This window comes from Pleurodeles waltl, chromosome 6 (assembly GCF_031143425.1).
Source record: "Pleurodeles waltl isolate 20211129_DDA chromosome 6, aPleWal1.hap1.20221129, whole genome shotgun sequence".
In the NCBI taxonomy this organism is placed as follows: domain Eukaryota; kingdom Metazoa; phylum Chordata; class Amphibia; order Caudata; family Salamandridae; genus Pleurodeles; species Pleurodeles waltl.
In genome coordinates this window covers 1,148,150,716-1,148,174,097 of record NC_090445.1, presented here as the reverse complement: position 1 = coordinate 1,148,174,097, position 23,382 = coordinate 1,148,150,716, and the positions used below count along the sequence as shown (strand labels likewise).

Below are 23,382 nucleotides of genomic sequence, written 5' to 3'. Positions count from 1 at the left end.
CATGAGAGTGGCTTAAGCGGCAGTGGAAAGAGAGAGCAGTGCACATTGGTATGATTAATAAGTGGGAGGGACATAATATTTTGTAAAATAATTAACATTTTTTGGGCTTTTAAAACAGACAAGAGAGTGTGTGTGTGTGCATAAACCCCAGGTGAAACCCAGAAGACAACTCACCATACCCAACTGAAAGCACCTGTATTCAACAATTCATCAAAATATGCATTTATTAGTAGGGGTGTAACACCCCAAATTCCCCGCCTCAAGCAACGCCCGAGTGGGAGTGAGGATGAGTAAGTGAGAGAGTGAGAGAGGGAGGTACCCAGCAATTTAGAACTGCCGAGAGACAGGAAGTGAAGTGAACACAGCTGCCTTTTCCCATACACCCTTCTTGAAGCAGAAGCTAGTCTAGAACATGCAGGAAACATTTTTAGTGTTCTACCGAAAAAAGAGACAGAGTGAAACAAAGCAGCATCTACAAAAATATCAAAGGGCTGGTCCACATAAAACTGATAGCATGACTGTGTACATGGACAAAAAACAGGGAAATACTCAATAAAAATCCAGAAATGCTGGACTTGTTACAGGGTACAAAACATTATTTAATGAAAATGAAAGCGTGTCTTTGCCTGGGCACAGAATGTTTTAACATAAGAATGCATGCAGGAAAATGAAGCGCTTGGTGTCCCTGCTACTTGAGGATGCTACACTCATGTCTATGCCCGGGTGGGACTAATGGACAGGGTAGGCCCATGCATTGTAAAGACCAATAGGACCACCATGGGACAAAGTGGAAGAGTCCTGGTCCTCCAAAATATGTACTGGTGAGCCCACTGGCACCCCCGGCGCAATCTAACCACTGGGTTAAGAAGAGGGTACTGTATGCCCATGAAGATAGGGTGGTGGGTAGTTATAAAGTAAGGTTTAATTTTAAGGTGTAGGTTAGCATAAGGTCAGTACACTTACTCTTGAATCCATCTTATTCAACGTAGTGGTAATCTCAACAGTGGTAATCTCAGCGGTAGTAATCACAGTAGTGGTAATCCCTGCAGTGGTAATATCAGAGGTAGTAATCACAGTAGTGGTAATATGAGTTCCGTAGTCTCAGTGGTAGTAATCACAGCAGTGGTAATCTCAGCAGTGATAATTTCAACAGTGGTACTCTCAAGTTAGTAATCACAACAGCGGTAATCCCGCCCGCTATGAGCGCAAAACAAACACACAAAAGGAAACAGAAGTCAGCTCGCAGTGAAACGTATCGGCAAAAGTGCAATTATCCATGTAACCGGCAAAAGTGTATATATCCATGTAACAGGGTCGATGTCATGCAAAGCGCTCGACTACTGCCCAGCTAGATCACACTGCCTACGAAATAAAGAGAAAAAGTAGTCCAGAGACCATACAGAAAACATAAAGCCTCGTATGTTTTCAGTAGTTGGCCGGTGCACTCGAGGCGGGCCAAACACCGGAAAAGGCATGACGTATGCATGCCTTCCACTAATGATATCAAGCTAATTTTAAAAGGCAAGCCCACGAACCAACCAAACAGATGGGCTTAACATGGGCGTGGTTAAAAGCCCACAGACAGATTACACCAGGGACGGCGCGCATTGCACTCAACCCTTAGTTTGGTCTATAATGTATTGACAACATATGCAGTTATTACATTTATAACTACCACATGGTTTATCTGGTCTCCAATTTCTGGTTTTTCCTGGCATAAATTTAATTTTGTCACTAGAGCTCAATGTATTTTTAAGAGCCTATGCTCTTCAAAAATTTACCAAGGTTTTATCATTGATAATATCTTGAGAATCCTTGCCTGTGAGTATCATAGCCCAATGTTTTTTTAAGGATACTAAATATTTTACTGTTTTCGCCACACAACTTAGTGATAAATCTCTCTTGCTGGTTATAATTTTGTTGTGCCTTTGTCTGTTTAGAGTCTTTGCCTTTGAGTAGATTGTCTCTAGGTATTGTCTAGATCTGTTTAGCAGAGTCCAGTAAAATCTTTATTGGATATTTCCTAGCAGCTAGTTTTTGTATAGTTCCAATTTTTCAAGAGTTCCTTTTATTTTTGCGGAGTTCCCTATACAAAATGTTTCTCTTCTGGTTATGTGGAGGTCTTGATTGAAAGTGTAGAATGCTATTGCTTGCTGTTTTCTTCCAAAATGATCTGGTGCTTAGTGTTTAATCCTTAGTGAACAATTACAAATCTAGAAATATTTTACTCTTCTTGCAATATTCCAATGGTACTTCCACATTTATATCATTAGTATTCAGATATGTATGATATGCCAAACGCTGTTCTTCTTTTCCATCCCATATCATAAAAATATCATCAATATATCGGTCCCACATTACTAAATGACTGTATCCTATGTTTGTCCTCATTCCAGGCATGCTCCTTCTCATACAAACTCATGAACAGGCTGGCATAAGAAGGAACAAACCTGGCACCCATAGCGGTGGCACATACTTGGTGATATATCACATCTTGGAACAGAAAATAGTTGTTGTTGAGAACAAATTCTACAATTTCCGGAAACATTTTAACATGATTATAAAAGCTAGCTGATTTACTTGCAAAGAAATATTGTACGGCTCTGAGAATGTCTATGTCTGATGATCAAGTATGACATTTTTAACGTCCATGATGATTAATTAGAGTTCCCCATTCTAGGCTATCTCATGTAATTTCTGTTGCATGTCTTTTGTATCCCTTAAATAAGAAGCTAAATTAATGACCAAAGAAGCCAGATACACATACACATATTCCGACATTCTCTCAGTTACAGACCCCATGCCAATTACCATCTTTGCATAGTATGGGTAAGAATTAGATAACTGGTATTGTTGGATTTCTGTTATCTACATATTGGAGTTCTTCTATAGCTAGAAAACCAAGAGTATACCACTTTTTCAGGGTAAAAGATGCCTTAAGTTGTATAGTAGTGTATACTGTTTTAGTCCCTTTACAAATCTCAGCCAGGTTTGGATAACAGTTGCTTGAGAGTTTCAGAGTTGACGTCTTAAAAAGTTAAGAACAACCACATTACAAATTGTCAGCAAGTGCTTGTTTCTCTTTTACTGTGAGATTGTTACTTCTAGTGTTGTGTGACATGCAGTCCATCTCCTGCATAACCAAATCGAAGAACATATCAATTACATTATCTTTGGGTAAAGTTGGAATAAAACAGGATTTATTAGACAGACTGCTTTCTTGTATTAAATTTAATTAATACCCATTTCCTTAATTAAACTTTCACTACCCGGTGTATCGGACTCAACTAAAACAATCAACCTTTAAGTCTCTAACACAATGTTTATCTTTTCTAACAATCTTAGATACTTCTATTATGTATGCCCTGGGGAACGGCTGGCATCTATTTAAGCCACGAACAAAAGAACTTAACCACTTCGCACATGCATAAGTAACATAAGATTGGTTTAGCTCCAATTTGTTTTGCTGCTATCTTTGTTACTTCGAAGGCTTGGTTACGTAAAATTATGAATTTTCATTTGTATTCAAACATGTGTAGACTGATATTATCAATTTCTATCTCTTCTTAGATGCAAGAGACTTTGCTCATTGTATGACAACATTGTATTTATGGTGGGATATTTGTGCCCGCTACCCTCTGTAAAATTCATGACTTTCCAAATTGAAGTACTGTCACTATAACTGCATTGTCACGGTTCTTGCTCAGTTAGTACCTTTTCTCTCCTCTAAGAATCAGAATTTTCAACTTCGCGAACAGCACATTGAAGAGACAGTGAGAACCTGGTAAGTTAAGAATATCAGGTTTCCTATAATTTTAGGTGTAGTAAGAAATATAATTTTCATCATAGAAAACATTAGATTGCAGAGTTTCTAAGGTAACCACCAGCACACTTGACTTGAGGAGCACATATTTTAATGTGGATGGACATGAGTTTGAATGTTGAATTTTCTACACATCTTTAAAATATTTTTCTTATCAATTTTGCTTCTCTCTCTTCAGTATGAGTTATGCTAGTGACACAGATCTAACGGGAGACCTCGGGGCTTCGTGTCTATCTAAATCTGTGACCTTTGAGCCAGGATGGAATTGGAAGACATAACAATAATCTAAGCCATATTCGAACCCTGCTAATATCACTTCATTAGAACCTTTTTCACTGATAAATTTTACTACCCTCAGTAGCATATTGGGAAGTAACAACATATTCCAGTTTATTATGTTTTGTCTAATCGGTAATCTTTTCATATTCTGTTTTTTAGCTGATGCTATAGTAACACTCCTCTTAATATACTGGTTTTGACTGAAACTCAGATTGAGTATTAATACACTGTGCTAGGGGTACATATTATCATTTGTTAGACCGCGGATTTGATCCAGTAGGTCTCTACATTTTCACAATTCATTTTTTCCCCTCGAATATTTTTCTAATTTTCATAAAGGCAGGTTATATGTATTTGCACGCCTAGGGGTGATTTGGGGTGTTTGCTTTAAGTCCTAGCATTGCCTAGTATTCAGTACATTAGCTAACTCTACGTATGCTCAGCGGATACCATGATCCAGATGTTTTGTTAAGATGATCGGGTATTTAAGGAGAGTTAACATATAAATTTATTTTGGGTTTTTCCATTAGACCCACCCTTAAATGTAGAGAGATTTCCTATCTTCAATTTAAGTTACGTGAAAAGCACAAAAAAGCTTATAAGGTGAGTGCTTTAAATTCTATCATGTCACTCTTATTGCCATGGTTGATTCTCTATTTATACTGTTTCAACTTTCTGCACTTCTGCAATTTTCTTTTCTCTTTTTCATTGAATAGGACAGTTCAAGATTGTGTTGTGTTATGTTTATATTTATAACGAGTTTGGAAGCACGTGTAAGAATGAGCGCAACCATTGGAACATCCTGTACTTATTGACAGAAGGTGAGATGGTATCTCGAATAGAACCTTTAAGCTACCTTATATGACAAGGATAGCCAAATTAATATTCCTGTTTGGTATTCCTTACCAGACTCTCACTCCGTTCCACAGGGACTTTTCCCTACATTTACACTAACAGGACTTTTAATATTAAAGGGTCAGCACTTTAAATTTAACTATGGGTCAGCACTTTAAATTTAACTATGGGTCAGCAGCAATCTGTTTTCACACTTTGCTCTTTCGTTTGGTCCTTTAGTAACTCTAATCTGAATAAGTGGTTTTCTATCTGATAACTTTAGCACACATATCAGTACTAAGGGTTATCGGAACGTGTTACCATGCGTTTGACCGCAGGTTCCATTCAGTAACTTTCTATATTTTCTCATTTATATTCTTTTCCTTTGTAATTTTGTTCTAATTTGAATCATGGCATGATGTGTATATTTGTTCCTGTAGAAATGACTTGGGATGTTTACTTTGAGCTACCACAATGCTTAACATTGAATATATCAGCAGATACATTGATCGGAGATGGCATCTCTAATAGAAGAGTATTTGCATTATGTATTATGTCTTATTTCCTTATAACAGTTTAAAATAACTCTTCCTTGTCACAGAATCATAACATATAGAATCTTAAGAAAAATGTTGCTATATACATAACCTTTTGAATACACTGACAATGACAATTAGTTACAAACAATATGTAGAGCTAATCATAATTTGTTAGAAACTTAGGAAATTCATAGATTTGTTTTTCTTTTTGGGCAAAGTAGCTGTTAGAGAGTGTTGCTGCTCTTAAAAAAAACCTTTATGTTTTAAGTATGTTAAAGAAAGTGGGACTGTTAATGTTGTTGTGTTGAATGACTAGCTTTAAATTATTCCGGAACAAATACTGTCACTACAAAGTGCAAATAAGTATACTTATCTTTTTTCAGCCCTAGAGAAGTGGCATAGTTTGCGGCGAAACAAATGTTGGCTGAAAGTTGTGAAGTTGGTGGAAAGCCTTAGAAATTGAAGCTAGTTTTGAGAATTTTTCCTATTTTATTTAATAGTTTGTTGTAATGTGTTTGTTATGATTTTTATGTTATTTTTTAAATAATATTTTGAATACATAACGTAGGAAGCTGGCCTGGTGTGTGGTGGGTACCTATGGTACTAGGAGACATGCAAAGCTCATGCAATACCACTACAGTCACACAGTAATTACACACAAGAAAGAAAACACTTAGTTGTACAAAAATAAAGGTACTTTATTTTTGGAACACCGTATCAGAAAATACTAGAGAGGCATCCCTCCAGTAGGAAATAAGTAAATGCACTACATATATACACTAATAAACGGTAAGAGGCATAAAAAGGTTAGAAAACAGTGTAACATAGCAATATGCAAAAGTTTACCTAGGGGGAGCCCAAACCATATACTAAGAAAGTGGAATGCGAACACAGGGCCCCCCACTTAGGTAAATAAATTGTGTAGAGGGAGAGCTGGGAGTACTAGGAAACCACACAGGTAAGTAATTCAGTACCCCCAAAGCGACCATGAATGAGGGAATAAAACACTGGATTTCCCCAAAACCACCCCAAAGGATGAAAAGAAGAAAAATAAGACACCCAGACCAGCATGCAAGGAACCAGCAGTGGAATACCGAATATGGAGACCTGTGGAGAGAGAGGACTAAGTCCGAAAGTGTCTGTGGAGTCCAGGTGGAGTAGGAGATACTACCCACCCAAAGGTACCTTGTGGAGTTGGTCGACAAAGAAGGAAGACAGGTCAGGACTGCAGCACAGAAGTTGGAGAAGAGTTCCTGATGCGTGCAAAAGGTGTCCCACACTGGAAGGTGGATTGCAGATGGGTGTCGGTGAAGGATTTCCACCAACAAGCCTTGGCAATGGCAAACTTGCGGTTGGAGGAAAAGGGGTGCTGCCAGGGGCCAGCAAGGTCCAGGAGGATGAGTCACTGGACCCTCCATGTCACAGAAAGTCCACAGGAGCAGAGGCAGCACCCACAAGTGTCCCACAGGGCAGGGACACAGAAGTCACATAAGCAGCACCACAGAAGTTGCTCCCATGTCATTAGAGGACCACAATGAGGCCCAGGAGTTGCAGGAGGGAGTGCTGGGGCTGGAGCTACACATCAACTGAAGTTCCCCTTAGAGGTGAAGCAACAAGCCTTGGCAGATGCAAAGGATGTGGTGCACAGGGGTACTGTCTTGCGTGGGGTGGAAAGAACTTATCACCACCAAAAGTGCAACAGCTGGTAGTGAGGACCAAGGGGATGCAGGTCCCACGCCACTCAGTATGACGGGAAATCCACGCAGCCGGTCGTCACTGCAGCCAGGTACCTGTAGTTACAGGGGAGTGACGCCTTCACCCCAAGGGAGATTCCTTCTTCTTCTTGTGCAGGCTGAAGAGTTACAGTCTTCTGAGGATGCACAGCCAGGGAAATGTTGCAATGCTGGCAGGAATTCTGGATACAATGTTGCAGAAGAGTCTTCCTCTTGGTCCTACAGCTTGTAGGTTCCTAAAGGGTCCAGTCGCGATTCCTCAGGCCAGAAGTCGACGCAGAGGATTCCTGCAGGATTCTTGTGGATCTGAGTACCTACCCCAGAGGAAGATCCTATGTAGCCCAAAGAGGCGGCTTGGTTACCTAACCAGATAACTGCCTATGAGAGGGTGCCTCTGACGTCACCTGCCTGGCAATGCAGATGCTCCCAGAGTTCCCTGCCAACCTTGGAATCAAGATGGCAGAACCCAGAGACCGTTTGGAAGAGCTCTGAGCACCACCCCTGGGCTGGTGATGGACAGGGGAGTAGTCACTCCCCTTTCCATTGTCTAGTTTCGCACCAGAGCAGGGACTGGGGATCTCTGAACCGGTGTGGACTGGTTTGTGCAAGGAGGGCACCAAATGTGCCCTTCAAAGCAAAACCAGTGGCTTGTGGAAGCTACCCCTCCCAAGCCAGTCACACTTATTTCCAAAGTAAGAGGGTGTTACATCCCTCTCCCAAAGGAAATCCTTTGTTCTGCCTTCCTGGGCTTGCTCAGATCAAGCAGCAGGAGGGCAGAACCCTGTATGAGGGGTGGCAGCAGCTGGGTAACCCAGGAAAACCCTGCAAGACTGCTGGTAGGAATGCTGGGGGTCCTCTAAGGAGCCCCCAGAGTGCATGGAATTATACTTCCAATACTTGTAACAGTATTGGGGTATGATTCTGACATGTTTGATACCAGGTTCGGAGTTACCATTATGTAGCTGGGCATAGGTAGTAACCTATGTCCGGTACACATATAAAATGGCATCCTTGCACTCACGAAGTCCAGTAAATTGGGGCTGGAGTTCGCGAGGGCGCCTCTAAGTGCAGAGGTGCCCTCACACACAGGTACCTGCACCCTGCCCTCTGGGCTGAGAGAGCCTACCATAGTGGTTACTTAGTGACATGGTGCAGTGATCTGTAGTGAAACCGGGTGCGTGCACCCGGTTCACGCAGACTGCAATGGCAAGCCTCCAGAACCCTTTGCAAGGGCTCCCTATCGGTGGCAGAATAACCACTGCAGCCCATAGGGATCCCCTGGAACACCAATGCCCAAGGTACTATATACTTGGGACTTAAATGGGGGCAACTGGTTGATCCTGGCCCTCAGTGTTGAGCTGGGAAAAAACTGCCCCCACCCCCTACCTCTGAAGCATCAGTTTGGACAATTAATGTATTGGAGTAATAAGGGCTTTTTAACACTGGTGCTGAGTACATGGCCTATTTCAGGGCCTCAAAAGCTTTTTGACAGCTAGCTGTCCACAAAACTTTCTTGGGGATCTGTTTGGATGTGAGGTCATTAAGAGGGGCTACAATGGAGCCATAATTCTTAATGACCCTCCTGTAGTACCCAGTGAGGCCTAAGAAGGCTGTTACCTGGGTTTGTATTGTAGGGAGAGCTCAGTCTAAGACCTTCCCCTGCAATGGTTGAATCTGGCCTCCACCTACCAGGTGGCCCAGATATCCAACCTTCCCCTGCCCTATCTGGCACTTAGCGGCCTTGATAGTGAGGCCTACATTCTGCAGTGCCTCTAAATATTTCACAGGTGGACCAGGGGGGTCATTCCAGGCAGAGCTAAAGACAGCTATGTTGTCAAGATAAGCTGCACTGTAGGCTTCAAACCTTGGAGGACTGTATTCACCAGCCTCTGGAAAGTGACAGGTGCATTCTTCAGACCAAAGGGCATAGCAGTGAATTGATAATGCCCTCCAATGGTTGAGAATGCAGTTTTTGGTTTTGCATCCTGTGACAATTTGATCTGCCAGTATCCTGCAGTCAGGTCAAAGGTGCTGAAATACTTGGCATATGCCAGTCTATCTATCAGCTCATCTACCCTAGGGATAGGGTGACCATCAGTTTTTGTGACTGTGTTGAACCCTCTATAATCTACACAGAGCCTCATCTCCTTTTTTCCCATTTTGTGAGTGAGGTTTTGGTACCAGCACCACTGGTCTAGACAAGGGGCTGTCAGAGTGCTCAATCACTCCTAGGTCAAGCATCTTTTGCACTTCAGCTTTGACGCAATCCCTAACATGATCAGGTTGCCTGTAAATTTCACTCTGAACAGGCAAATTGTCCCCTGTGTCAATGGTGTGTTCACACAATGTAGTTTGACCAGCTATCAGAGGAAACCGTTTAAAGAACTGGGCTAGGAGGTTCCTGCGGTCCTCTTTCTGAGACTCAGACAGGCAGTCTGATAGGATCACTCCATCCACTGAGCCATCAGCTGCAGTGGTGGGGGAAGAGATCAGGGAGAGGGTCACTTGCTTCTTCCTGTCCCTCATTAGTTGCCATGAGCATGATCGGATCAGCCCTGTCCTAGTAGGGCTTAAGGCAGTTCACATGAAACACCCTGAAAGGGGGCTTCTGGGAGTGCCAAGGTCCATCAAATAGGCAAACTCAGCCTTTTTCTCCACTATAGTGTGGTCACCATTCCATTTGTCTTGGAGTGCCCTGGGAGCCACGGGCTCCAGGACCCACACTTTCTGTTCAGGCTGGTACACAGTTAGGACAGCCTTCTGATCTTGCCACTGCTTTTGCAGTTCTTGGCTGCCCTGAAGGTTTCTAGTGGCCTTTTTACATGTACTCGACCATCCTGGATCTGAGACCAAGTACATAGTCCACAATGTCTTGTTTAGGGGGCTAAAGAGGTTGCTCCCATCCTTTTCTTACAAGTGCAAGGGAACCCCTAACCGGGTGATCTAACAGAAGTTCAAAGGGGCTGTAGCGCACTCCCTCCAGAGGAACATCCCTGTAGGAAAACAGCAGGCATGGTAATAGGACATCCCATCTCCTCCTGAGCTTTTCAGAGTCCCATAATCGTACCTTTGAGAGTTTTATTAAATCTCAAAAAAAAAAAAAAACACATTGGTTTGGGGGTGGTAAGGGGTGGTGAACTTGCAAGTAACGGTCAGTAAACAAAGTATCACTCTCCTAAACATTCAAAAAAATCAGCTCAATCCACAGGATAGAGACTGAAACACTGAAAACGCAACAATTTTTCACTTCTTTAATAATAATTCTCATCTATTTTCTATACACATAAGTATTCAACATTTTGTACACTTTTTCTATCAGATATGCAAAGGAACAAACCCCCCCTTCACCAAATAAATTCCACACTAATGCCGACAAACCAAAACTAGAGACAACTCAACATGCGCAACAACATGTATCACATCACCATACACACAATCACATCACGCACATTTAAATCACACATCTTTGTACACTAATATATACAGTTTTTAAATACACAAATCAAAGACAATCTCCAAATAATTTACAATAATTCGCTCAAAGAGAGTCTCTTAGATGACTCTTAGGTGACTTGCAAGTAACACCACATTCCTTCCACATGGCTTTGAGGTATGCAGACATGAAGTTTGTACCTCTGTCTGATACCACCTCTTTTAGAAAGCCCACCCTTAAGAAGATTCCCAGGAGGGCCTTTGCCACTGCCGGAGCTGTAGTGGTCCTTAGAGGTATGGTCTCTAGACACCTGGTGGCATGGTCCACCACCACCAGTATAAATCTGTTTCCAGAGGCAGTGGGCAGGTCTAGGGGAGCAACAATATCCATCCCAACCCTCTCAAAGGGAACCCCAACAACTGGCAGTGGAATCAGGGGGCCAATGGAGTGCCACCTGTGTTGCCACTGGCTTGACAGGTGACACAGGAGCGACAAAACTCCTTTGTATCTTCAGACATGTGGGGCCAGTGAAAGTGTAGAACAAGTCTGTCCCAAGTCTTGCTTTGCCCCAAGTGACCTGCCAGGGGTACGGCCTGTGCCAGTTTCAACAAAAACTCTCTATTCTGCAGAGGTACTACCAACTTCCTGGTGGCAGTAGGTTTGGGTTCCCTTGCTTCTGAATATAGGAGATTGCCCTCCCAGTACACCTTGTGGGTGCCACTGACATCCCCTGCCTCCTGAAGGACAACTCACTGTCTGAACTCTTCCAGTGTGGGACAGGTGTGCTGTGCCCTACTGAACTCCTCCCATGTAGGCCCCCTTGCACCTTCAAGTTCAGATGTATCAGCTTTCAACTCTTCAGGTGTAGGTTCTACCAAGGGAGTGGATTCCTCCTCCTCAAAGGGGGAATCCTCAATGGAGGGTGGGATATGGGGCAACTTTTTTCCTTTCCTACCTTTGGGAGCCTCTTGGTCCATTGTTCCAGGCTCCAAGATTCATTTCTCTCTTTGCTTTTTGGCCTGAGCCCTGGTCAAAGCAAAAATATGCCCTGGGATGCCCAGCACTGCTGCATGAGCCTCCAACTCCACTTCCGCCCAAGCTGAAGTCTCCAAGTCATCTCCCATGACACTCTACAGGTAAGTCTGTGGACACTACAACCTTCTTTGGGCCAGGAACACCCTCCCCCCAGCTGAAATCAACAACTGCCATAGGGTGGCATACAGTGTTGCTGTGAGCGTCAGTCACGTGGTACTGCGGACCAAGTAGGTGTTGCTCGGGGGACACCAGTCTTGCAGTCACCATAGTGACACAGGCACCTGTGTCCCTGTTGGCCTCTACCCAAATACCATTTATCAAGGGCATCTGCCTGTACTTACCCATATTAAGGGGAGAGGCAGCAAGGGTGGCAAAATCAATGCCCCCATCTGAGACTAAAACAGTCTCAGTAGTTTCCCGAGCTAAGCCATCCCCCACCACACTTCCTAAAGTGAGCCCAGCTACACCTTTGGAATTGCTATAACTGCCTGACTCACCACTACTTTTCTTACTAGGGGCACTAGTAATAGAGGTGGGGGCTCTAGTGGTTGGTGGTTTGGTGCCTTTCTTAGGGAAGGAGCTGTCTCCTGGCCTATGGCCCTTGTTCTTACAGACATAGCACCAAGGCTTTTGTTGTGGGAAGAGGAAGAGGATTTTGACCCACCACCAGAGGAATTTTGTGGGGCTGATGAAGCCTCTTTAGTTTTAATTATGTCCCCACCCTTGTCCTGAGACTTACTTGCTTCCTTTTTCTTGTCCCTGTCACCCCCAGTGTGAGCCTTCCTGCTCAACCTTGTTCTGACCCATTTGTCTGCCTTCTTTCCCAATTCTTGGGGAGAGGTCAGATCTGAGTCCACCAAGTAATGGTGCAACAAATCAGACACACAGTTGTTCAGTACATGCTCTCTCAAAATCACATTGTACAAGCCCTCATAGTCACTGACCTGGCTACCATGTAACCAGCCTTCCAAAGCCTTTACAGAGTAGTCCACAAAATCAACCCAATCCTGGGAGAACTCTTTCCTGGTCTCCCTGAACATAATTCTGAACTGTCCCGTGGTAAGACCAAATCTTTCTAACAGAGCAGACTTTAAAACTGTGTAATTATCAGCATCCTCCTCTCTGACAGTAAGAAGCCTATCCATATCCTTGTCAGAGGGAAGAGCCAAGGAATAGCAGCCCACTGTCTCTGGGGAACCTTCTGAAATTTACAGGCCCGCTCCAGAGCAGCAAACCACTTCTGGATGTCATCCCCCACCTTGTATGGGGGAACAAACTTAGTAAGATTTATGGAATCAAGAGTCCTCCCTTATCCTAGGTTCTCTGACACTAAAGTTGCTGCTGCCACCATGTGGTGCTACTCCCAATCCCTGCTCCTCTCTGTCCACTGCCAAGGCCTCCCTGTCTAGGGCTATCTGTTGCTGCTGCAGTCTCAGCCTGGCCTCCTCCAATCTTAGTTTCCTAAGTTCCCTATCTAAGGAGTCACCTGGAGTTTGAGCAGTTTGTCCCCTCCAATAAAGAGGTGACACGAGTGGCAGGATGAGAATCTGTCCCTCGGTTTGGCAACCTTCTGCACTAGTCCCCTGGGAACAAAGGTGGGCCTGCTGTCATGGCCACCCTTGGCACTACCTGCAGTGCTCCCAGCTACACTAGGGGATTTACTAGAGACCCTGTGATCCTCTGAGGGACCCTCCTGACCCACCTCAGTGTTCAGATCCTCTCTTTCTAACAATGGGGTCAGTAGACCGTTCTTCTTCCTCCTCCTCCTGGCTACCAGCTTGTTTCTGGTCATCCTGGAGGAGCAGGCCAAGAAGCAGAGTCTTATTACGATTCCTCCCTGTCTACAGGTTTCTACTCTTGCACAATTCCCTCAGTTCCTGGAAGGTGAGATCCTCATAGGGAGAGTCCATGAGCTAGGCCCCGAAGACATGTTAAGGTCGTGTAGGGTGTGCTTAACCTCCCTAACTTCTAGTCTCTTTCTGTAGAAGTTTGGAGCAAAGGCTATGCCAGACCCCTCTCATACCCAAACATTAAGAGACTGTCCCTGCTACTAGGTATAAGTGTAAACCTAACTAGTAAGTGGTCTTTCTTGCAGAAAGCACCAAGTGAAAGAGTGTTAAGGCAATTGCAAGTGTGTATCCCACCGCTGCACCACCAATATAGGAAGCTGGCCTGGTGTGTGGTGGGTACCTATGGTATTTACACCTTATACCAAAACCAGATATCCCCGCTCAGTGTAGTGAAGGCAGTGTCTAGAAGCCAGGCTCACTAGAGGTAGCTGTGGATGAGCAGCCAAGACTTATCTAAGAGACATGCAAAGCTCATGCAATACCACTACAGTCACACAGTACTTACACATAAGAAAGAAAACACTTGGTTGTACAAAAATAAAAGTACTTTATTTTTGGAACACCGTATCAGAAAATATTAGAGAGGCAACCTTCCAATAGGAAGTAAGTAAATACACTATATACATACACACACATATTTATATACACACATATATATACACACACACACACACACACACACATATATATATATATACACATATATACACACACACACATATATATATATATATACACACACGCATACACTTACACATATACACACACACACACACATATATATATATATATATATATACTAATAATAAACAGTAAGAGGCATAAAAAGTTTAGAAAACATTGTAAAATAGCAATATACAATAGTGTCCCTAGGGGGAACCCAAACCTTATACTGAAAAAGTGGAATGTGAACACAGGGCCCCCACCTAGTTAAGTAAATCGTGTAGAGGGGAGCTGGGAGTACTAGGAAACCACACAGGTACGTAATGCAGTACCCCCCCAGCGACCAGGAATGCAGGAGTAAAACACTGGATTTCCCCAAAACCACCCAAAGGATGAAAAGAAGAAAAATAAGACACCCAGACCAGCCTGCCAGGAACCAGCAGTGGAATACCGTAGATGGAGACCTGTGGAGAGAGGCGACCAAGTCCAGAAGTGTCTGTGGAGTCCAGAAGTAGTAGGAGATACTACCCACTCAGAGGTACCTTTTGGAGATGGTTGACGAAGAAGGAAGACAGGTCAGCACTGCACTGGAGAAGATTTCCTGATGCATGCAAAAGGTCTCCCACACTGGAAGCTGGATTGCAGATGGGTGCAAGTGAGGATTTCCACCAACAAGCCTTGGCAAAGGCAAACTTGGGGTTGAAGGAAAAGGGGTGCTGCTGGGGACCAGCAAGGTCCAGGAGGATTCTACCCAGAAGGGGGACTCACAGAGGACCCTCCGCATCGCAGAAGACCCACAGTAGCAGAGGCAGCACCCACAAGTGTCCCACAGGGCAGAGACACAGAAGCAGCCCACACAGCACCACAGAAGTTGCTCCCACATCATCATAGGACCACACAGAAGCCCAGGAGTTGCAGGAGGGAGTGCTGGGGGCTGGAGCTACACGGCACCAGAAGTCCCCCTTGGAGGTGAATCAGCAAGCCTTGGCAGCTGCAAAGGATGTAGTGCACGGGGGTACTGTCTTGCGTGGGGTGGAAAGGACTTACCACCACCAAAGTGCAAGAGCTGGTAAAGAGGACCAAAGGAGACTTTCCGGACAACCACCCATGATGCAGGACCCACGCCACTCAGGATGAAGGGAGATCCACGCAGCCAGTCGTCATTGCAGCCAGGTACCTGTAGTTACAGTGGAGTGATGCCTTTGCCCCAAGGGAGATTCCTTCTTCTTGTGCAGACTGGAGAGTTGCAGTCTTCTGAGGATGCATAGCTGGGGAAATGTTGCAAAGCTGGCAGTAATTCTGATACAATGTTGCAGAAGAGTCTTCCTCGTGGATCTGCAGCTTGTAGGTTCCTGGAGGGTCCAGTTGTGGTTCTGGAGGCCCAAAGTCAAAGCAGAGGTTGCAGGGGACTCCTGCTGGAATCAAGCAAGCCGCATCCGCGGACCCACCCCAGAGGAAGACCCTATATAGCCCAAAGAGGGAGCTTGGTTACCTAACCAGGTAACTACTTATCAGAGGGTGCCTCTGATGTCACCTGCCTGACCTCGCCACTCAGATGCTCCCAGAGTTCCCTGCCAACCTTGGAATCAAGATAGCAGAACCCAGGGACCCCCTGGAGGAGCTCTGGGCACCAACCCTGGGGTGGTGACAGACAGGGAAGTGGTCACTCCCCTTTCCGTTGTCCAGTTTCACGCCAGAGCAGGAACTGGGGGTCCCTGAACCGCTGTAGACTGGTTTATACATGGAGGGCACAAAATGTGCACTTCAAAGCAAAACCAGTGGCTTGGGAGGCTACCCCTCCCAAGACAGTCACACCTATTTCCAAAGGGAGAGGGTGTTATCTCCCTCTCCCAAAGGAAATTCTTTGTTCTGCCTTCCTGGGCTTTATCAGATCAAGCAGTAGGAGGGCAGAAACCTGTCTGAGGGTTGGCAGCAGCTGGGCTGCCCGGGAAAACCCTGTAAGACTGGTGGTAGCAATGCTGGGGGTCCTCTAAAAAGCCCTCAGAGTGCATGGGATCATACTCCCAGTACTTGCAACAGTAGTGGCCTATGTCCGGTACACATATAAAATGGCATTCCCACACTCACTAAGTCCAGTGAAATGGGGCTGGAGTTCATGGGGGCACCTCTGCTAGTGCAGGGGTGCCCTCACACACAAGTACCTGCACCCTACCCTCTGGGCTGAGAAGGCCTACCATAGGGGTGACTTAGTGACCTGGTGCAGTGACTGCCTTCGGAAACCTTTGCCTGGGCTCGCTACGGGTGGCAGAATAACTGCTGCAGCCCATAGGGATCACCAGGAACCCCAATGTCCTGGGTACCTAGGTACCATATGCTCGGGTATTGCATTGGGGCACCAGTATGCCAATTGTGGGGAGAAAAGGTAAGTAGAAACCAAATTTGGAGGAGAGAGCATAATCACTGGGGTCCTGATTAGCAGGATCCCAGTGAACACAGTCAAACACGCTGACAAGAGGCAGAAAATGGGGGTAACCATGGCAAGAAAGAGGGCACTTTCCTACAGATATAAAGACCAATATTTTGAATAAAAGAAGAGAACTAGATAGTTGTACTCTGGATTAATTCATCGCCCAACATACATTGTTATCAGTTTAAACAAATAGGCCAGATTTGGGCAATAGGGTTTTGTCATGGCAGCTTGCAAAGGGCAATCTCACCTTATTACCGAATTTTTTTTTATACTGTAATACCCTATTTGAAGTGTATACTGAAGCACTGCATCCTCAATCACGTGCTAGGGATTCTTAGGACCCTCTGCGATCCTATTTGTTATCGCAACCGTGGGGCTGTGTATTCATATTGTTATGGTTGACTTGCCGATTCATGTAGCTGTCATGTAATTTTGTCTCTAATTTTATTATAATACTTGCTATATTGTCATTTCTTTTCTTCAAAAAATCATAACAGGTTAAAAAATAAATTCCTATTATCCGTAATTCCACATATATTTGTTGGGGCCAAGGAAAATAAGTTTTTATTTTTATTTTATCCACTGGACAAGCAAGCCCAACACCCTGCAGCACAAGACTTTTAGCTCAATGTAGGAGGCTGGCCTGGCTTGTAGTGGGTACCAGAGGTACTTACACCTTGTGCCAGGTCCAGTTATCCCTTATTAGTGTAGAAGAGGTGTTTCTAGCAGCTTAGGCTGATAGAAGGTAGCTATGGCAAAGCAGCTTAGGCTGAACTAGGAGACATATAAAGCTCCTACTATACCACTGGTGTCATATGCACAATATCATGAGAAAACACAATACACAGAAGTACTAAAAATAAAGGTACTTTATTTTTATGACAATATGCCAAAAGTATCTCAGTGAGTACCCTCAGTATGAGGATAAGATATATACACAAGATATATGTACACAAACAAAATTATGCAAGTAATAGCAAGAAAAATAATGCAAGCAGTGTAAAATTACAGTAGATTGCAATAGGAGCACATAGGTATGGGGGCGACACAAACCATATACTCCAAAAGTGGAATGCGAGCCACGAATGGACCCCAGACCTATGTGAGCTTGTAGAGGGTCGCTGGGACTGTAAGAAAACAGTGAGGGTTAGAAAAATAGCCCACCCCAAGACCCTGAAAAGTAGGTGCAAAGTGCACCTACTACCCCCAGAGAGCACAGAAGTCGTGATAGGGGGATTCTGCAGGAAGAACAAACACCAGCAATGCAACAACAGTGGATTTCCGGACCCGAGTACCTTGTAAGACAAGGGGACCAAGTCCAATAGTCACGACAGTGTTGAGAGTGGGCAGGAGCCCAGGAAATGCCAGCTGAGGATGCAAGGAAGCTGCCACCTGTTGGAAGAAGCTTGGAGTTCTGCACGAAAGAAGAGGAATAGGAACTTCTCCTTTGGAGGATGGTTGTCCCACATCGCGATGGAGCTTGCAGAGGTGTTCCTACGCAGAAAGACAGCAAACAAGCCTTGCTAGCTGCAAGGGTCGCTGTAGAGGTTTTAGGGTGCTGCTGTGGCCCAGGAGGGACCAGGATGTCGCCGCTTGGAAGAGGAGACAGAGGGGGAACCCAGCAAGTCAGGGAACCATCACAGAAGCAGGCAGCACCCACAGAAGTACCTGAACAGGCACTTGGAAGAAAAGTGAACCGGAGTCCACCCGAAGTCACAAAAGGGAGTCCCACGACGTCGGAGGACAACTCAGAATGTTGTGCACTGCAGGTTAGAGTGTCGGGGACCCAGGCTTGGCTGTGCACGAAGGAAATCCTGGAAGAGTGCACAGGAGCCGGAGCAGCTGCAAATCACGCCATACCCAGCAATGCAGTCTAGCGTGGGGAGGCAAGGACTTACCTCCACCAAACTTGGACTGAAGAGTCACTGGACTGGGGGAGTCACTTGGACAGAGTTGCTGAGTTCCAGGGGCCACGCTGTTCGTGCTGAGAGGGGACCCAGAGGACCAGTGATGCAGTCTTTTGGTGCCTGTGGTTGCAGGGGGAAGATTCTGTCGACCCACTGATATTTCTTCAGAGCTCCTGGTGCAGAGAGGAGGCAGGCTACCCCCAGAGCATGCACCACCTGGAAACAGTCGAGAAAGCCGGCAGGATGAAGCGATACAAGGTTGCTAGTAGTCGTCTTGCTACTTTGTTGCGATTTTGCTACGTCCTGAGCAGTCAGCGGTCGATCCTTTGGCAGAAGGTGAAGAGGGAGATGCAGAGGAACTCTGATGAGCTCTTGCATTTGTTATCTGGTGAGACCCCCAAAGCAGAGACCCTAAATAGCCAGAAAAGGAGGTCTGGCTACCTAGGAAGGAGGATTGGCTACCAAGAGAGGTAAGAGCCTATCAGAAGGAGCCTCTGACGTCACTTGCTGGCACTGGCCACTCAAAGCAGTCCAGTGTGCCACAAATACCTCTGTTTCCAAGATGGCAGAGGTCTGGGACACACTGGAGGAGCTCTGGGCACCTCCCCTGGGAGGTGCAGGTCAGGGGAGTGGTCACTCCCCTTTCCTTTGTCCAGTTTCGCGCCAGAGCAGGGCTGGGGGATCCCTGAACTGGTGTAGACTGGCTTATGCAGAGATGGGCAGCATCTGTGCCCATCAAAGCATTTCCAGAGGCTGGGGGGGCTACTCCTCCCCAGCCCTCACACCTATTTCCAAAGGGAGAGGGTGTTACACCCTCTCTCAGAGGAAGTCCTTTGTTCTGCCTTCCTGGGCCAGGGCTGCCTGGACCCCAGGAGGGAGAAACCTGTCTGAGGGGTTGGCAGCAGCAGCAGCTGCAGTGGAGACCCCGGAAAGGCAGTTTGGCAGTACCCGGGTTCTGTGCTAGAGACCCGGGGGATAATGGAATTGTCCCCCCCCCAATGCCAGAATGGCAATGGGGTGACAATTCCATGATCTTAGACATGTTACATGGCCATGTTCAGAGTTACCATCGTGACGCTGTACATAGGTAGTGACCTATGTATAGTGCACGCGTGTAACAGTGTCCCCGCACTCACAAAGTTCGAGGAATTTGCCCCGAACGATGTGGGGGCACCTTGGCTAGTGCCAGGGTGCCCACACACTAAGTAACTTTGCACCCAACCTTCACCAGGTGAAGGTTAGACATATAGGTGACTTATAAGTTACTTAAGTGCAGTCGTAAAGGGCTGTGGAATAACGTTGACGTTATTTCACGCAGGCTGCAGTGGCAGGCCTGTGTAAGAATTGTCAGAGCTCCCTATGGGTGGCAAAAGAAATGCTGCAGCCCATAGGGATCTCCTGGAACCCCAATACCCTGGGTACCTCAGTACCATATACTAGGGAATTATATGGGTGTACCAGTATGCCAATGTGAATTGGTAAATGTAGTCACTAGCCTGTTAGTGACAAATTTGGAAAGCAGAGAGGGCATAACCACTGAGGTTCTGGTTAGAAGAGCCTCAATGAGACAGTTAGGCATCACACAGGGAACACATATAGGCCACAAACTTATGAGCACTGGGGTCCTGGCTAGCAGGGTCCCAGTGACACATAACAAACATACTGACAACATAGGGTTTTCACTATGAGCACTGGGCCCTGGCTAGCAGGATCCCAGTGAGACAGTGAAAACACCCTGACATATACTCACAAACAGGCCAAAAGTGGGGGTAACAAGGCTAGAAAGAGGCTACTTTCTCACACTCACAGTGTACAGTAACACACTATAGATATATGAAAGATGATTGTCTGCCTGTAGAGAAGGGTTATAACCAATGTGTAAGTCGTTTAATCTTGTATACAGAAGTAATTAATGCAAAGCCGTTACTGCTAGGACAGGCACTCTAAGCAAACACAGTGAACTGTAACCTCAGCTTGCATTACTGACAGTGGTTCAGGTATAAACTCGTGTACACGCTCCCAAAATTTAACTGTCCGGGGGTATAATGCTCCCTGAACGTTCGACGATTACATACAATATATGTGTAAGTATGAAAGCAAGACTGATGATTGATTGCCTGCTTCCAAAGTAGAAAGTGCACCCAAAAAATGTGCAAGGATATTTTTTTTTTAACAATTGTGCAACTTCAAATACCATTCCTATGAGGTACTGTTTAGTAAAACGTGCTTGATTGCTGTCAATATATTAGTAAGAGAGTAACATAGGAGAATCAGTGTAAAAGCAATATGTCTAACATTTCAATATAGCGGCACCGTTCTTAAAGAAAGTCACAAAAGCGCACAGACAAAAATATGTCCTTGTTTTTGGTGCAGATGTACGACTTTCAGAAATTCACTAAATTTTACAAAAGGAAGTCTGGGATCTGTACTCCTAGCAAACGTTTGTTAATTATAATAGCTTAAAAAAAGAAATTACTATCATCCGAAATTCTGCATATATTTGTTGGGGCCAAGGAAAACAAGTTTTCATTTGTATTTTGTCTACTGAACAAGCAAGCTCAACACCCTGCAGCACAAACCCTTTAGCTCACAGTGTGCAGTAACACACTATAGATATGTAAAAAAGATTGTCCGTCTATAGGGAAGGGTTTATAACCAATGTATAAGTCGTTTGAGCTTGTGTACAGAATTAATTAATGCAAATCCTTTACTGCTAGGCACTCTAAGCAAACACAGCGAACTGTGACCTCCGCTTGCATTACTGATGGTGGTTCAGGTATAAACACGTGTACACGCTCCCAAAATTTAACAATCTGGGGGTATAATGCTCCCTGAACGTTCAGCGATTACATACAATATATGTGTAAGTATGAAAGCAAGACTGATGATTGATTGCCTGCTTTCAAAGTAGAAAGTGCACCCAAAAAATGTGCAAGGATATTTTGTTAAACTATTGTGCAACTTTAGATACTATGTAGTAAAACGTGTTTGATTGCTGTCAATATATTAGTAAGAGAGTAACATAGGAGAATCAGTGTAAAAGCATTATGCCTAACATTTCAATATCGCAGCCCAGTTCTAAAAGAAAGTCACAAAAGTGCACAGACATAAATATGTCCTTGTATTGGTGCAGATGTACGACTTTCAGGAATTCACAAGAGTTTACAAAAGGAAGTCTTGGATATGTACTCATAGCAAAAGTTTGCGAATTCCACTTGAATGGGCAAATATACACAGGAACACATGCCCATGCAAAATCTTCCTAAGCCAATTCCTTTTCTTAAAAAACACCTCTCTCCCACCCTGGAAAGATTTAGATTTATACTTTTGGTCTCGTCAGAAGTGTGGGTAGAGACTAGAAAGAAGTGACTGCCGTGTAGGTTTGTGGCAGTGCAGGCTCAGGGCATATAAACCCTGAAACTATCACTTCTCACCTAGCCCGTGTTTGCAGATTTATAAAAGACAAAAAATTAGAAAGTCTTGCTAGAATCCAAATTCCCATACAACTGGACCCCTGAATTATCAGAGCCCGTATTATCAGAGCTATGATTTAAAAAGGGTACTTCCAGAATGTCACCTCAATGCACGGCACTGAAAGGGCCAAGTGGATTTATGATTGTGCGGGAATGTTGAGTTTACTGTATTGCCACCTATATCATTAAATACAAAACAGAAATACAAGAAGTCCATAGAGGCGGAGGGCACCATGGCCAACAGAAGAGTACTGAATTAGCGTGGATACTACTTTTCGCCTGTTAGTGGAATGAATGAATAAGCTGGCCAGGCGCCCTCTGGCAATACATTGTCAGTTTAGAGCAACAGAACAGAAGGAGCGAGAGTCAGAAAAGGACAGTCTATTCTTCATAACATATAAGTAAACAGAAAGCACATTTGAATAATAAACTTCAAAGAACACTTACTGCAAACGAGACTCCCACTGGTCTACAAATCCATCTGGGTGGTTTCTTTAGTGGAGGGATGGAGGTGGGTTGGGTCACTTGGTGGGGCAGCGGCAACAGCGGGAGAGGCTGGCTTGTGCCAAAAGGGTCCACTGTATTAAAAGCTGAGGCTATCTGAAGTCAGGAAAAAAAGATCAACAAAATTGTTTCCATTATTAAACGAGAGTTACTTTTCTGCGAAGAACCATTTCGTTTTATCTAGGACCTTTTAAGTGTGTCTGCGACGCCCACTGACAATGAGCCCTGGAGAACACACCCTATTAGAACATATCCTTACTGTTGCAATTGCTATAGCTGCTCTCAGATCAACTGTAAAAGACCTAGGAGCAAACAGTGAAGGGGACTGTTGAAAAGACGAGAGCCAGGGGATGTCAAAGAGGAGAGAAGAGTTGAAGAGATGAAAAGACAGAAATAATGAGGTAGCAGACAAAGGAGAAAGAGATGGGCCAGAAAAGTGAAAATAGACAAAATCGGAGGCAGAAAGGACCAAAGGAGGAAGGGGAGAGGCAGAAAAAAGATACGCGTATGCACATGTAAACATAAACCAGAGAAAAGTTAATGCACGTGTAAGCACCTGGATACTGAAGGTGCAAAAGATGTTGATAATGATGGTATTGTGTATATATATATATATATATATATATATATATATATATATATATATATATATAGCACTTCATACCTCTGCAGAATTGTGGTCTATAAGGGAGGATGTTTGATGTCACGTGATCTGATCAAAGAGTTGCTCATGTCACTGTTAATGTGTATTTGCAAACTCGGTGTGGTAATGCAATAAAGGAGGGAGTGACAGTCTGCCTATGCTTGTTACATCCATAATCATATAGCAGGTGGATTCCACTTATTTGGGAATGGGTGAGGGTGTTTGAGTTTTGAGG

The 23,382-nt window shown here is 44.6% G+C and overlaps 1 protein-coding gene across 2 annotated transcripts in view; it reads right to left on the bottom strand.

Annotated features, from left to right (window-relative positions):
- The window catches only part of SEC31B (SEC31 homolog B, COPII coat complex component), a 1,228,966-nt gene that overhangs the window by 906,771 nt on the left and 298,813 nt on the right, over positions 1-23,382 (bottom strand). For both annotated transcript variants that reach the window (XM_069240364.1, XM_069240362.1), the window contains exon 10: positions 22,448-22,600. In XM_069240364.1, the coding sequence (XP_069096465.1) occupies positions 22,448-22,600 (153 nt within the window). The remainder of the gene's footprint in view (positions 1-22,447; positions 22,601-23,382) is intronic.